Genomic DNA, 15,831 nt, shown 5'->3' with positions numbered 1-15,831 from the left:
ACTTGGGAGGTACTTGGACAGATTGATCCTTACCTCAAATAACTTTTTCCACTGGAGTTGGAATTTGGATGAATTTGACCCCTTTCCTTAACTGTGTTGGTCAGTTTATCAAAATAAGTTATATTTTATTTTCTTCTGATATTTTTGATAGTGCTAAGGAGAGCTATTGCTGAATAAATGCCAGGATGGTAATTCTCATTTTCTGGATGAATTGAATGTATTTGGAGCAAATTATTCAGCTGTGGAAGGGATTGAAGCCCAGAATGCTTTCCAGAGTCCTGATGATTTGGATTTTGTGTCAAAGCTGAACCAGTATCTCAAGGCAGATTTTTTTTTTACCTCCCTTAAAAAAGTCAGCCCAGGCATGGCTGGATAGATGGCACCTCTGCTAAACAGCCTGAGTGCAAACAGATTTGTGCCTTTATCCCTTGGTGTTGTGGTGGCCCCCATTTCTATAAAAGTTCATTCTGTCTTGACCCATCAAGCTGAGTTTGGCTTTGCTCCAAACCCTTCCTGGCAATAAGCACAGACTAAGTTTGGGGGGATGTTTCTGGAGCACCAGATAATGCTTTATCCTATTAATTACCAATTTAATGTTGGTGAGCTGTCTTTTCTCTCCTTGAATTAATACCCCATTTTGTACCTTTGTCTTACGTTTCTGTTTTACTAATCCAGAGCCTTCACCACACAGCAGTCACATTTCCCAACCAATACCTTTCCTATGTTAATGTCTGCCAGTTTGCTGGAAAATGCTCACAGCTCTGTAGTTACACGGCATTTGAGGGAGACAGGTCTAGACTGATTCATGGAAGCAAATTACCCTCTTTAGAGGAATGGCAGCAGTGACAATAGTCACCAACAAAATAACACTTCCTAATCCAATATGCACATCAAAAAAACACCAACTACAGGGCTAAAAAAGTAATATAGCAAGCATAAAAGGTATATCAGTTCTACCATAATGGATTTTGCTTACTAGATCAGCATCAGCTTGTGACCCATTGGTCCGTGTGTTCTTCTTGATACATCACTTGGAAGCTGCTTTCTACTTGGAATTCAACTTACACCTGATTTCAGTTAAAGAAGTACTATTGAAGTAATACCTGCTTTGCTAGTATGATAAAAGCACCCAGAAGTAAACTCTGCAGGTATAAAAGTCATCTGATGCCACTTACACAGCATTGAGACACTTAGAAATGGGTGATGGAGATGGTGTATATTAGTCCTGGGAATGTGTGCCCATTGTGAGACAGGCCTTTCCTGGGCTCTTAGAGCCCGAGAAAAAGAGCACATGAAAAGCCATGTTCATGGGATTTTTTAATGCATCTTTGGAAACTTTTTTCAATACATCTGAAGCAGTTTTATTAATAAGTTAGCTTTACTTTTGGGCATGTTGGATATGACCATGTTAACACATATTTAACACATCCATAACATGTGATTTATTCACTACTGTTCAATCTAGGATGTCAGATTGGAAAATGTATAAATTGTGGCAGTATCTAGAACTAAATAGAGAAGCAGCTGAGACATAAACAGTAGGAGAACAGTGTTAGATATATTTAAGATTTTGCTTTCAGTGGACTTTCACAAGATAAACTCTAGAGCATACCTAATTCCAGACATAATCTAGGTCAAATAATCTGGCTACATAAAAAGATATGGTAACAATGACAATTCCACAGTTCTTGAGAAGCCAGCTTCAGAGGTGTGCTTTCCTGTCATTTCAGCATATGCATTCTGCAAAATAATAATTCATCTTTTTAGGACACACCTATCAGGCTTCAGGATACAACTTCAATGCCTATGAATGGAGGAGTCCCAAGCAGGGCAGTTTGTCCCCTCCAGGCAAGCCACGGAACCACCCGTTCCATGATCCAGGGCTGAGTGATGACGAGTGGGATCGACCTGCAGCAAGCACGTAAGTTCCCAGAAGAGTGTCTGTTCTCTGGTCTGCAGCTGCAGCAGTGCCTCAAAAATGAACACTAGCTGTCTTGAATGAAGTTATGTTTTTCTAATGAAGTTATAGCAGATCTTCCATTAAATATGGGACACAGTATACTTAATGAAGCTTACTGGGGTGGATTAGTGGTCTTTATGGAGGATTATGATGCCAACACCTGTGGCATTAACATTCTGTGAACGTGATTCCTTCGCCCAGGGTTTTTCTCCTGGGAAAGGCAGCAAGAGGCCTCAGAGAAAAGAAAAACAATTCTTATCTCATTTGCTTCTCCTGTGTTATGCTCATGTGGAATGTATTTGGAGATTGTTTACCCAAGGTGATTGCTCGATTGGACTCCGGTGTGAGTTGTTTTGATTCATTGGCCAATTGGGGCCAAGCTGTGTCGGGACTCTGGAAAGAGTCACGAGTTTTCATTATTATTTTTTAGCATTCAGTAAGTATCTTTTCTGTATTCTTTAGTATAGTACAGTATTGTTTAATATAATATAGTATAATAAAGTAATAAATTAGCCTTCTGACAACATGGCGTCAGATGCATCGTTCTTCCCTGCCACAGGGCTTGCTGTGCATTTACAATAAACTCAAGACCTATACTTATTTCAAGTTACTTCAGCCTATAAAGCACAACATTTATCCCTTAAGAATAAACAAACAAAAAAATTAGGGCATTTCCCTGGGCAAGTTTCAGAAAAAATCTGATCTGTTTTCCACTCCGCGAAAATAAACCTACAGATAATGTGGCTGAAGACAGCTGGTGTGTTAATCTTTTGTCTTCTATGAAAATTCATTTTGGTTTGGGCAAAGAAGCACAAATTACAGTCTCCTTCCATAAATACTTGAGACATTCACATTTCAGTAGGAGTAAAAAGGGATCCAGGTACAAATGTCTTCTCCAAACTATTGGTATTTTGCCATACATTTGTTTCTCCTTTCCTGAGAAGTAAATCTCATTTTCAGTTAATTTCTCTGCAGACAAAAGCACTTCCTGAGGAAAAAAAATTTGCTTCACAATTCCTGGAGATAGTGAAAGACCCAAAAATCTGTCTTCTGTTCTAAGTTTTCTTTTCTTTTGGATTTGTTAGTAGATCCACTGCAGAGACTTGGGTAATTTTTGCCAATGAACACTTCTTCCTCAGACGTGGGAAGACAGGCATCACAGTAAAAGAGATTTCAGTGCTCTTTGCAGCCACCCTCAGGACCTGCAGACATGCATGTCCTTCATGAGAAATACACTTTCTTGCTGTGCCAGCACAGTGAGCCTGAAATCCCAGTCTGCAAAAAATTCAAGTTTACTATTAAAAAAAAAACCTTCCTGGTGCCTGTATAAACATACTGGGTAAGGAAATCCATGGGGTCCAGTCTATAAGCTTTGAAATACAAATCAAGGCAAAGATTAGATGCTGCTTTCAGATTTTGAATGACAAACCCTCTGATACAGCCCATGGCTTTGTGGCATTTTGTCTGGAGACAAGCCTGGCGTGATGACAGCTAAGATATGAGCAAGTGTGAATTCTCAGTCCACATCCAGCTCCTTTGGTCCTTACTGCAGAAGCACGCTGGCAGTTTTCATAGGCTAGTAGTGGACAGTGTTTAGTAAAGGAAATTAGATAGCTTTCTTCATACTTGGTAGCCCATTCTTGGTAGCCTAGTATTTTTAGTTTAATAGGGTCTTTATCCACAGTTGTAGCCCGTATTTTGTTTCTCAAATGAGATGCAGCCATGGATTCCAGAATACCTACTGTTTTGCAGCTATGTAAGTAATGGGCTGAAAAAGTTGATGAGCAGTGAATCAGGGAGCTGGATTGTAAAATACAGAATCTTCTAAATGAAAAGCATGTGTTCTATTACCATTTTAATGCACTGTTCAGCAGAAGGTATGCACATTAAAGAGTCTTGTTCTGCTTGTCAATGTGACTTACACCTGAGAGATACAGTACAAATTAAAATAATGATTACTTTAATGCTGTATCTGTAAAATAGATGGTGCCACATCTGATGGTGTTGCTATCCCAAGTGCTGGAGTGTTTGAGAAGGCTATGTCTGTCCTTCAAGCCTGTTACAGGAATCCTGAGAAAAGCACCACTTTTCTTGTAGTTCTAGCTAAACAACTTCTCTTCCTCTCTAGCTGTAGAAAGTAATTTTTTCTTGCCTTTTTTTTTTTTGTGTAGCACAGCTTCCAAGAATATGTGGCAACAGAAGGAGACTGAGACATTGGGAGAGAATCAAGAAAACCATTTAAAGCAAACATCTGTGGAAAGATCAGCTGGAGAGAGCATCAGGAGCATGAAGAAAGAGGGAAAGATGTGGAAAGGTGCCTCTGGAGGGCAAAGGAAAGGTGGGGGACAGCTGGAAGAGTGGAATACTTCCAGGTAGGAAACCAAAAAGTGCACAAAAGTGAGATCCAGTTGGGCTGAGGCAGAGGTGGGGGGCAGGGAGTGTGAGAAGACAAGGGAAGAAAGGCAAATCAGTTGAAATGAGAAAAACAGGGTAAAAGCAGAAAACACCACAGTAGCTTGCTGTTGATTGACAGAGACATTTCAGTGGGCAAGCAAATGAAACCAGAGAGCTTAAACCACTCTCTAGCCTGGTGTCTACCTATCACTGGCAGGTAGAACAAGTCTGTTATAGTTCCTGCTCCAGAGAAAATGTTTAACATATTAAAACGTCAATGCTTAGAGGAATGAGTCTGCCAGTTCCAAGAACCTCCTGATTAAAAAACTAAAAAACACAAAGATTTTGTGTCTCATATGGGAGTAAGAATCAAATCATAGATACCCATATCTTCATTATCTGTCCTACTGCCTTTCCTTCAGACTTTTTATGCATCTGAATTTCTGATGGCTCTTTAAAAAAGCATCAGAAAACCAAATATGTTCATTATGGATCAAACAATATTTCATATGATTTAAAATCAATCCCTCAGGTTTTAGATAAAAAAGACATCTAGATAAATTATTTTGGTATCTCTTCTGGTTTTCTGGTGTAGTAGCTGAGCTAAAAATTACTCATGTGGCTGTAATGAACATGCAAAAGTTGAGATTTCACACACCAGGAGACAAGACTCAGAGAAAGAGCAAAAGAGGAGAGGAGAGCTGAAAAAGAAATTGCTTCCACTAAGAAGTCCAGACATAGAGGATCATGGTTTTCTATTTCACAGAAGTCAGAGAAGAAATGGACCTCCAGTTCTAGGAAATCCAGGTTTTTCTGCCGCAGACAATTGCCTCAAATTATCCTGTTCATTAGCTGAAGTTCCATTTGATATCACTAATGTGCAGTATAACAAGAGATATTGTAATGGATAAATTAGTCTGTATTCAAAATTGGCTATTGAAAGAACTACATAGAATTATTGAAAAAGCTCATTTCAGAAGTCAAGGATCTTTCTAAAATCATGTTTTAAATACTTTCTTGTCTTGCCTGGGAGGAATTGCATCCGTGATCTGAGTAGGTATTCTTGCCATTGCTGTATCTATTGCAATATCTTAGAAGAGACACTGATGCTAGGTGGAGAATCATTGCAATAAGAGATTGAAATGGCTGACCATTGTCTGCTTGACTGATTGTAGCTGTAAGAAAGCATCTCTGAGGCAGAGTATCATGTGTGTGAAGCATTCAAGCTGTCCTCCCTTGTGCTGGGCAATTCTCCTATTTAAAAGCTAATCTGTAAACAGAATTACATTCATGCTATTCTCAGTAATACATTGTTTGTCAAGCAAGGCCTCAGATGCTTCCATAATAGTGTTTGCTCCGTTTATGTGCTGTTAAGCACCACTAGCTGCAGTCCATGGGCAGCTGCTCCAAAGTAACAGCTTGCTGCCACCAAAAGGGCAAATTGTCACTTTCCTTCCTCATCCTTCTTCCCCTGTGCCTTTCACATGATCAGCCCTCTCCCATGCAGCAGCTCTGATGCTTGTGTGAACCTTTACTGAGCTGCTTCCCCTTGCTAGAGTAGAAAACCCTCCTGCTTCCCTCCCTGTATACACACATACACTGTGAAGGTGTTGCTTTGGGCTGTGTCGCACAGCCCAGAGCTGTGGTTTTTATCAGACCTCACTTGCTGAGCAACTACCTAAGCATCACTGTTACCAACATCTGCTCAAGGGTGCTTTTAATAAGGTTTTGGGTGCATTTATGAAACACCAGAGACCTACGTTTCCATGCAAGACAGTGGCATTCCTGAAAGTTTCTCTGTGTTTATGTTTGAAATGATTGGAGCAGTTTATATTATGGCGATCAGGTGGGTTTAAATTGATAAATGCATCTTAGGCTGAAGGAATCAAGCAAAAAGCACCACCAAGCCTCTTTTGCAAAATGTTGTTTGCAAAAAAAAAAAAAAAAAAAAAAAAAGAAAGAGAGGACTCTTTCTATATTGCCTGGGAGAAGTCTGTGAGGTTGAAAGGTTTTATTGCAAATATTTGTTGCACGGAGCAGCTCCGCACACAGCTACTGGTTGATTCATTAATTTTCAAAGGGAGGTCCTGGTTTCAATCCAGCAAAAAAGTGTATTGAATTGTTCTTGGAATCCATTTATCTCCTTACTGAACAACTCGCTGCTCAGGTCCTGCCAGCTGCTAGTGACTGCCAGGTTATGAGAAGGCTTGTCTGTCATGTGCTCTGCATGTCCATCCAGCCTCTCCTGGTCAGCGACTCTTCCCCACTCTCCTGCATAACGTTCTGTCATTCAAGTTGCAGTCTGTGGCAAGGCACGTGTGTAATATATATTTTTAGAGGGGGGGGAAAGTCCACATTTTTTTAACTTCTCATTGTAAATCTAGCTTCACAGGTACCCATGATAACACCGAGGCTGACCAGGAGGAAAATTTCTGGTCTCAGGCTCTGGAGGATTTAGAGACCTGTGGCCAGTCAGGAATTCTGAGGGAACTAGAGGTAGAACAATCTTAACCTTTCTTTCCAATTATAGAGAAATATAATGGTTTTGGTTTGGTTTACATTCATTTTATTTTCTCCTTTTTTCTTTTAAGTTGCACTAATCACACCAATTCATTTAAAAGCTTTAACCCCTCTCTACAGGACAAGGCTGACAGGCGTCTGTGTTTGAGAAACATGACTCTCTTGGTACCTACCCTTTACCTTTATATTTTTGCTTGTGCAGCTGCCTCCCCTGCCCCTAACCAGAGCTGTTTTCTTTTGTGCAATGCAACCAAAATTCTATAAACATGTTCACCCCAGTGCTTTTGACTTGCAGCTTCTGCTGTGCATAACCATCGATGCTGTCTGTACAGGCAGCAAATGGCACAGAACTTCTAAGTGGGCATAACCTTCCTGCAGCAATACATTCCACTCGCTGACAGACGCTTCATGCAGCTTTTCTTAGCATGTTGTAGGTTGTCTTTTAAATTGAAACTTAATTTGATTAAGATGAACATAAAAGAAAATCAGCTTCTCAAAATGTTTACCTGTAATCACACCACTCTGAAAGAAAAAGAAGCTGCCAGTATGAGAAATGTTCATTACGCAGCAATTTCTTCACCGTGTAACAAATCTTCATATTTCATCCTTAAGTTTATTACAAATCTAACCATGCTTTGTGTTAGATTGTGCTGAGGGCATTGGGGGAAGAAAACAGAGACAGAGTAACTTGGGAGTCTTTAACTGTCTAATCACCTTTTCTCTAAGTTATCTAATCAGAACAATTACCATTATATCATTATACTGCCAATTACAGAATGAAAGGTCCTAAAATATTTTCTTTTATGTTCTTTTAAATTCCTGGAGCTGCAAAACTGGCAGAATCTCATTTTCATTTTTATGTTATATGAAGTCCTTTAGCAGCCAGGAGGAATGTGAATGGCATAACTGGGTGAAAGTTTTTCAGTTCAGATTAATTTACTTCTTCAGATTTATGGCTTTTGTATTGCATGTCTGGGTAGCAAAATGTGATTCTCGTATGTTTGTTATTGAAAACCAGAGAAATGTAGGAGAAAATGTTATACTGGTTTAATTCCATAGTTAGATATGGTTTGGTACTGCAGGCTTCTCTTGCAGTTTTCAGTATTCAGAGCATAATAAAAGGATATGGAAATAGATAATTCCAAAAGAGAAATAGGTCATCTATGCTGACCAGTATTCAGTTACTTCAACACACTGAATTTTCCTCAGCCTTTCACAAAAGTGAAATTCAGAACCGTAGATGTCCCATTTATAGCATTGCCTCGTTGCACAACCCCCAGCTCTGAAAAGAAAGCCAGACTCATTCAGTGTGACAGGATGCTGAGAGTGGCCATGTCTCTACTTTATGAAGTGCCATGGCATAGTCAAGGACTCCTTATCATTTTTCATTTCAAGGTCTTCAACCAAAGAGCAAAGAAGGCTGATGTTTGCCAAGTCCTCTGGCTGCTTTAGCTCCATCAGGCAGTAATATCAGTCATTACTGAGCACAAAAGAGTGTTATGGCTACAATCCATTATCTTATAGTGAAAGTAGTGCTGCAGCTGTGAGAAGGAAGGGTGACAGACATGCTCACCAGAGTTATAGGCAAACATTTATTTGTTTTGCCCTTATTTTTTACATCTCCCATTCAAGCAGATTGTCTGCATCCAGTCCCAGTCAGAGTTCAGGTTATGGTCTTTAAATTTCCCTTTCCAGTTGTCCATCAGAAAAGATAATAAATAGGAAATTCAGCACACCCTGTCCCCACAGTGGCTGTGCCAAAGTGCATATGCCTCCCATTCCCCAGAGCAGAAAATCTTTCCCAAGGTTGAAGGCTCCTTGTTGTGCATGGATTCTTTTCAAGTTCAGTCTGTTCCATTCAGTGGGCGAGGTGACTCCCTTCATCATATTTCATGATTTCGTGTATTCTTGCACCTAAAACAAAAGGCTTTTCCTGAGATTAAAACCAGCAGTGAGACCAGGGCCAGTATTAGTGCTGAGCTAAGGCAGCCACTCTTGCAGTGTGCATGTCATGCAAAGTTTCTTTCCAGGCAGTGAGCTCACCTGCACTGAGTTTTCCCTGAGCCAGGCACTCTGCCCATGCTGGCTCTAGAGCTACCTACATATTCTGCTGGCTCACACATTTTTACCTTGCACACACAGTCTGAATTGTAAATGCCTTCCTGTAGTTCCAATTCCAACAAATGCAATTATGCCACAACTTAGATGTTGTTTTATGTATGTGTAAAATATTTTTTAAATAAGCTGTTACACTACGTACTCTTCAGTCTGCCAGGGGACTGGCTTACAAGCATAGCAGTTCTGGTGCTCAGTATTTTAGTTTGAAATGCCATCTGAAAACTTTTGCCCATAGGGTTCATATATTGTTATTGTGTTTTGTTGTGGTCCTTTATTTTATAGTGACTTGCAAGCAGATTGAACATCTATCCTCTTGCCTTTTGCTGTGCCCTGAGTGATTGTGTTCTAACAAAGAATAGAGGTGTTTTTCCTACTGCTATGAATTAACCACAAACTTAACCCGCATTCTCTGTTGCAAATTAACCTGTTCATTAATGCTCTAGGCCACAATCATGTCAGGAAGTACAATGAGTTTGAATCATGAGAACCCACAACCTCGTAACCAGCTGGGAAGACAAGCCAGCTTCCAGGAAAGAAGTTCTGTAAGGCCACATTACAGTCAAGCTACTCGTAGCAACACGTTGCCATCAGATGTGGGGAGAAAGTCCATGGTTCTGAGAAAATTTAAGCAAGAGATGAAAGAAATCATGTCACCAACTCCTGTGGAGTTACACAAGGTCTGTAATTTTTCTTCTGACAGCTTTGAAATAATATATTCAGCACAGGAACTCTAATTATATGGCAACACAGTAAGCACTTTTTATAATGACTCCACAGATGTAATTTGGGGGCCATGCATATTAGTTCTTACAAACACATTAATGATAGATCCTTGTGGGGGAAAATAAATGAGTAAGATGCATCCTTGTCTACTATTTCATTTTACAATAAATCCTCAAAAGGCACTGCTCTTTTGAAAGGAGCATCCACTGGTAATTTGAATTGACAGCACCAATAACTCTTCTCTGCAAAATGTGTTCATTAAGAAAGCAAAGTTTAATTTCTAGAAAATACATTTCTTCAGGAAATTACTCAGGAGGGTTTGGGGCTCCCATAGGTCCTTTTTTAAATTAACACTCATTTTGAATCAAATACAAGAGATTCAATATACATAATATAGAATGTTATTTCAAATTAGGTATTGCTTCTTTTCTCTTTATAATTCCTTTGCTCTAAAAAGGATAAATAATCTTCAGACTATACAGCTTTTCACTGCTCAAGATGGTTGAAATCACTCAGTGATATGGAGGTGCACTGCACTCCTAGCAAGTACTCGATAAAGTGTGTTTGGATATGCACAGCAAGCACCTGACCACTTTAGGTCTAAAGTCCATGAGGCCATAAGAGCAACCAAAGAGTTTCCAAAACTTTGAGGGACATTATAATGCTGTTCTTCCTGATGGGAATGAGCATCCCATTTCCTGCACCCACCTTCCTCTTAAAGGTCTGAGATCTTTCAGGAGAGGAGGCAGAACACAGGTAAATTTCATTAATATGTCACCTGGTCATTCTCAAGAGATTTGGGATGGTTTGTAAACCCTGTGGATTTGCCTGAGTTTAGTCTGTAGTTCAGTTGAGTTCACCAAGGTAAGGACTTGCTGAGTGTGGGCTAAATAAATGTTTACAGAAGATAGTAAAGAATTGATCTCATATATGGTAAATTAAATCATTGCCAGTGTATATGATCAATAAGGATGTGTTGTGATAGTTTTAAGCTATTCCTGTTTCCAGATTGAAGTGATCAGTGGAGTTAGGTACTGTGCTCATTTTTTCTGAGTGGTGAATAAATGTGAAATAGAAAACCAAAGTATGCCAGTAGGCATTTCACAGTGTGCTCACATTCAACAAAGGCACAGTTCTGGATTACAAAGCCAGTCTTCCATGTTAAAATTAATCGTTCCCTGGAAAGGAGTCCTGAGATTTCTGTTAATGAGTTGGTGGCATTCTGTGATAGTAACTAGCTGTTAGAGCCTGGGCAGTACAAATAACCTGTCCATGAGCTTTCTCTTGCTTCAGCTGACTATTTTTAAGATTGCTTTGACCTTTCCTTGGAGTAATTTCCAGATTTTGTTCAGACAATATACCCAGTTTTCCCCTGTCTGCTGAAGTGATGCTGAGTTTGCTTTTACTGTCTGTTCTGTCACCCAGAGAAGAGTCATTTCCTCTCTAAAAAATCTAAACATTGAACCTGTACCAAGGATTTTCCAAATCCTTACAGTCATTCAAGAAAAATAGAAACTAGTGACTGGCTCTTATGTTCTGATTCCCCAAAGTGAGGTTATACCCCTATGACACATGCAGGTTAGCCCAGGCAGCATGGACTGCTTTTTATCTGAACAAGTTCTTACTTGTTAGTTTTCCTCCTGGTTCTTGTGTAGCAGTGTGCCTGCTACTTTCTCTCATGTATTCATGTTTATTTTTGTATTAGACCTCTAGTTTAACACTAATAACCTCTTCCTTTGGACAGCTTGTTCAATCAGAATTTTCCAAAAGAGCTGCAATGCCACAGGAATGACTTCACTGTCAGGGAAATGCCTTGAAGTGTTTTTCATGTATCCTCTTGCTGGCAATGTGTTCTGCCCTCTGCAGGCAAATGTCTTACTTAGCTGGGCCACTGAAAAATAGGAAGACTTGGGAAAATGTGATGGTATGGGCAGTTTTGGGATACAAGCTGAGGCCCAGCTTGTCGAGACCTCCCTCGGCAGGTCCTCAAGCACGTACTTGGCTCCGTGCTGCGGAGCTTTGCCAGGCTCGCGGGCAGGGCAGGGCAGGTGCCTTTGTCCTGTGTCACTGTGGTGGGTCTGCATCCCTGCTGGGACAGGGCCTGTGTGCCCACAGGCCAGAGTTCACTGTGCAGCAAAGTAACCTGAATTCTTCACTGCTCCTTCTTTCTGCATTGCGTTCACCAGTTGAGCTCTTGAACTGTCTGCATACTGAGGAAACTAGGATTGAGATAAGTGTCCTACAGATCTCTTCAAACATTTGTTCTAGATGGTTTAATAACTTTTAATTTAGCTGGATAGTGTATTGCTATATCAGTACCCAAATTTAATGAATGTCTTTAATGATTTTATCTACTTAGGTAATAGTATAGATTAATATTTTTCTAAAAATCACAGAAGACCATTTTTTAGAAGTTTCATAGAGCACACTTTCCTCTGAGAGCAAAAATATGCACTAAGACCAGATAATTTTTCAATATTATTATTGCAAGTAGTCATTAACCTAAAATTACAGTCAGTTAAAATATCTCAATAGCTGATCTGTGCAAGATGTGTGAATTTAAATTAAGCGTTTTCCCATAGACTTGAGAGGGAGAAGAGGCATAGGCACAGACTAAAAATATATAAGCTTGTGTTTAAAATTTGTAGCTATTTAATTGCTTATGAAATATGAATTAAATTTCCAAATCCACTTTCTTTTTCCCTTAGGCTCCTGATGTAAATTTAAGAGTCTAACAAATCACCCAAATGGAGATTTTGCTATTGAGATCAGACCTTCCAAAGAATTGTGATCAGCAGTACAGATAAACCAGCATGATTTAGGTGTTGTGTGAATTGCCTGCAGTTTTATTCCTTTCTGAGAGGGTTGCTGCAAGTCAAGATGAGGAACCTGTGGTAGGGCTTTGTCCATACCTATTATTGAGTAGAAATTGAGTGTTTCAGATAGCAAGGCTTTTATCAGAGATTCTCTTTGAAGAATATATGTTACCCTGGGAAGAATTAACCCAAAAATTATAACCTATAATACAAAAGAAAGTTGTCTGCAGATGACTTCCATCTGAAAAATGTGTCAAACATGCAACAAAGTTAAATTGCTACCTCATCCCTGAAGCAAGCACCAGTTTCTTTAAGTTCCAAGCTCCTGTTAAGCACAGCAAAAGTCAAGAGAAGATAGCCATAAGGGAAGCAGTTTGTAAAAATCCAGGATCTGTAGATCTGAAGAACCACAAACTTTAGAACATATTTTGAAACGTGTAAGTTGTGATTGATAAAAGACTTGGGATGATCATTCCCAATGCCCCTCCTTGTCCCCTGCCTTGCCACTCCATTGCAGTAACTTCCCACTGACCTTCTACAGCAAAACCCCTCTTTCATGCCCTTTGTAATTTTGAAATGCTCCATTTTTTGTCTGACAAGGTGGGCATGAAGTAGCACGTGCATTATTACAGACAAGATCCAGGTTAAGGTGCACTGATGTGTAATGGCTCTTCCTGTGGGTGTCTAGAGTCAAACTTGTGTGTGTGCTGTTTGCTGATAGATTGCTCACTGAAAACAGGGGAAAAAGCAGCACTGTCATAGAACATATGAATGGGACCACCATCCCTGGTGAGCTGTTCTCCACTCCAGTTTGGCTTTGAGAAGGTCTTGACTGTAATAGTGTCCAGTTTGGGATCTGAAACTTAAAGAAAGATGTTGACCATATGGACAGGGTCCAGAGAAAAACAAGCCTTATTTCACATCACTGCAGAGAAAGAGAGAATAAAGTGATCTTGTTCTCTGTGGATAGCAACAGGCTTAAGCCTCAGCGAGGGTGATTTAGTTTAGACCCAAGGGAAACATCTGAAGGACTAGAGGGGATTACTTTAATAGACTGTGGAATCTTGATCACTGGAGATTTGAAAATGTGGGGCAGATAAAATGTATCTCTGAAATGGTTTAGGTGCAGTTGATCCTGTCTTAGGACAAGAATACAGTCTGGATGACTTCAGGGAGTCCCCTGTTCAATCTGCTTTTGTAGTTCATCTGGGGCTGGATCCAGCTCCATTTGACTCCAGTGCCTGAAGAACGGGAAAAGAAAAGGAGTAAGTAGAAAAGGGAAGTTCCTTTTAAAAACGTGCCACCTGTGCTGGAACAGGATAGAGTACTTCAAGTCTTCTTCTCTTAGGCATTGTATCCCATTTTCATGTGAACTTTTCAAGCCTTCTTTAAGAAGCAGTTAACTTGAAGAACTGTCCTTTGTGATGATGAGGAAAAAAAGTCATTTTGCTAGAAGAGAATTTGGGTCTTGGTCCAGAGCTATTTATTTTTAATTTCTGCTAGGAAGTGCACACAAATCTGTCAGTGAAATATATCTCCCTGCTTTTTTGCTTTTTTTTTTTTTTTTTGAGTCCTGCAGAATGGTGGTCTTACAGCACTTCTGTAGCAGCTTCAAACACACTCTTCATTAAAGCCATGTTAAACATGCTGTGATAACACAAACAAAAGCCTCTGTTCATAGCAAATTATAGAATTTCCCTAGAGTCCTGCTGATAATAGCATCTGTTGATACAAATTAAAATCATTCTATGATTAATTATTGTGAATTTGCAGATAGGTTTTTCAGTAGCTGAAATGCCCACTGACTCCTAAAATTCATGCAGGGATGGAGGACATATGGCAGGTTCAGCTAGAAGTTATCTTGGAGGAGAATGGAGGAAAAGAAGGCAAAAAACTTAAACACCACAGTCCCTGAGAAGTATGAAATGACAGCTCATACCCAAAAAAGCCACTGGCAGGAAGAAAACCTTTAGCTTAAGGGGACTTTAGGTGTAGCTTTGCAGTGCTGTTCAGGGGGAGAAAAACAAGGGAAGAGGATGAGCCGGGGTAAAGTAAGGGACGAACACCACGTGGGGGTGTCTGTGCTCCCCACGGCACAAGACTCTGATGTTTTCACAGCAGCTCCACAGTGCACCATCCACACCTACAGAGAAAATGGTGCTACTGCTGCAGCCACTGCCCTTGTATCCAACTTCTCTCAGCTGCTGCCCAGGACAGCTACCAAACTTACTAGGGAGTGTGATTTCATTCTAGCCAAAGCAGGGCTGATGCACCCCTAAACCCAAGTCAAAAAAAGAAAAATGCAGAGAGCAGGAAAGAAACCCAAATTCCAAATCCTTTACTCTCATTTTGAGACAGCCTGGTCTGTTCTGGCATCCCTTTTCACACTGGCAATTTAAACAGGAGCTCAGCAGCTTTCTGAAGGCAGCACCAACCAGTGCTGTGCCCCAGCACTGCTGTGCCTTGGCATCCTTCTGCAAAATACTGACCAAGTCCTCAGCCTGCTTTGAGCAGGACACTGGACTAGAGACTTTCCAGAGCCCCCTTCAATTCAAATGATTCTGCAATTCAGAAACATCAGGAAGGAATTCAGTGGCTGGTGCACACACAAAGATGCAACACATGGAACATTACTTGTACCAAGCCATTATAAAATTTTAGTACAGTTAATGTCATTTTTATCAGCCAAGGTATGATAAAACCAGTGCATTTTGAAGCCAAGGTGATACATGCTACAGTGCTAAAAACACAGGTTTGACTGTGCAATTGTATCTGTGCACCGTGGCACACCACTCACACAATTTACTTATGTGGGTCAGCACCCCTGATGTGAGGCAGGACCAAGAAAAAATAAAAACCTAAGCATGCCACTTGCCCACAAAGAAGTCTTTATCTGTCAAATAGCTGAATTCACAAAACTATCTGTGAGGATTTATCTTCTGAATACCTGAAAAACCTTCTCCTAACTCTATTTCCTGCTTTTTAATGACCACCTCTTGGTTATGTAACTGTAAGAACACTGCCTGCAAGCTCTTTCAGAAGGAGCCTTATTTGTACTTCCTTAAAAGATTGCATTATAACTCTTATACTGAGCACTTCTGAGGTTAGGCTTTACAGGGTGGACCACTGCCTGGCCAAAACCAAGCAGTCTAGAGCTTAAACTGACTAGTTTAATTAATAAATAGTCTTTATTCCCTTGATTGCAAGACACAACACCAATTGTTTGACTGAGGGCAGGTCTTCATACTTGAAGCAAAACTAAGCCATATCTTGTACTCAGATCCTGGCAGCTAGAGAATA

At 40.1% G+C, this 15,831-nt stretch overlaps 1 protein-coding gene across 5 annotated transcripts in view; it reads left to right on the top strand.

Annotated features, from left to right (window-relative positions):
• GRIP1 (glutamate receptor interacting protein 1) overlaps window positions 1–15,831 on the top strand; it is a 210,344-nt gene that overhangs the window by 191,481 nt on the left and 3,032 nt on the right. For 3 of the 5 annotated variants that reach the window (XM_041465592.1, XM_041465594.1, XM_041465591.1), the window contains 4 exons: window positions 1,768–1,921; window positions 6,739–6,850; window positions 6,995–7,039; window positions 9,436–9,669. In XM_041465592.1, coding sequence (XP_041321526.1) covers window positions 1,768–1,921; window positions 6,739–6,850; window positions 6,995–7,039; window positions 9,436–9,669 — 545 coding nt within the window. The remainder of the gene's footprint in view (window positions 1–1,767; window positions 1,922–6,738; window positions 6,851–6,994; window positions 7,040–9,435; window positions 9,670–15,831) is intronic. The other 2 variants (XM_041465593.1, XM_041465595.1) reach the window with 1 other exon arrangement.

The sequence above is a fragment of the Pyrgilauda ruficollis genome, unplaced genomic scaffold (assembly GCF_017590135.1).
Source record: "Pyrgilauda ruficollis isolate IOZ18807 unplaced genomic scaffold, ASM1759013v1 scaffold19, whole genome shotgun sequence".
Taxonomy (NCBI): Eukaryota; Metazoa; Chordata; class Aves; order Passeriformes; family Passeridae; genus Pyrgilauda; species Pyrgilauda ruficollis.
The sequence above is the reverse complement of the archived record's forward strand: the minus strand, read 5'-3'. Positions and strand labels throughout refer to the sequence as shown.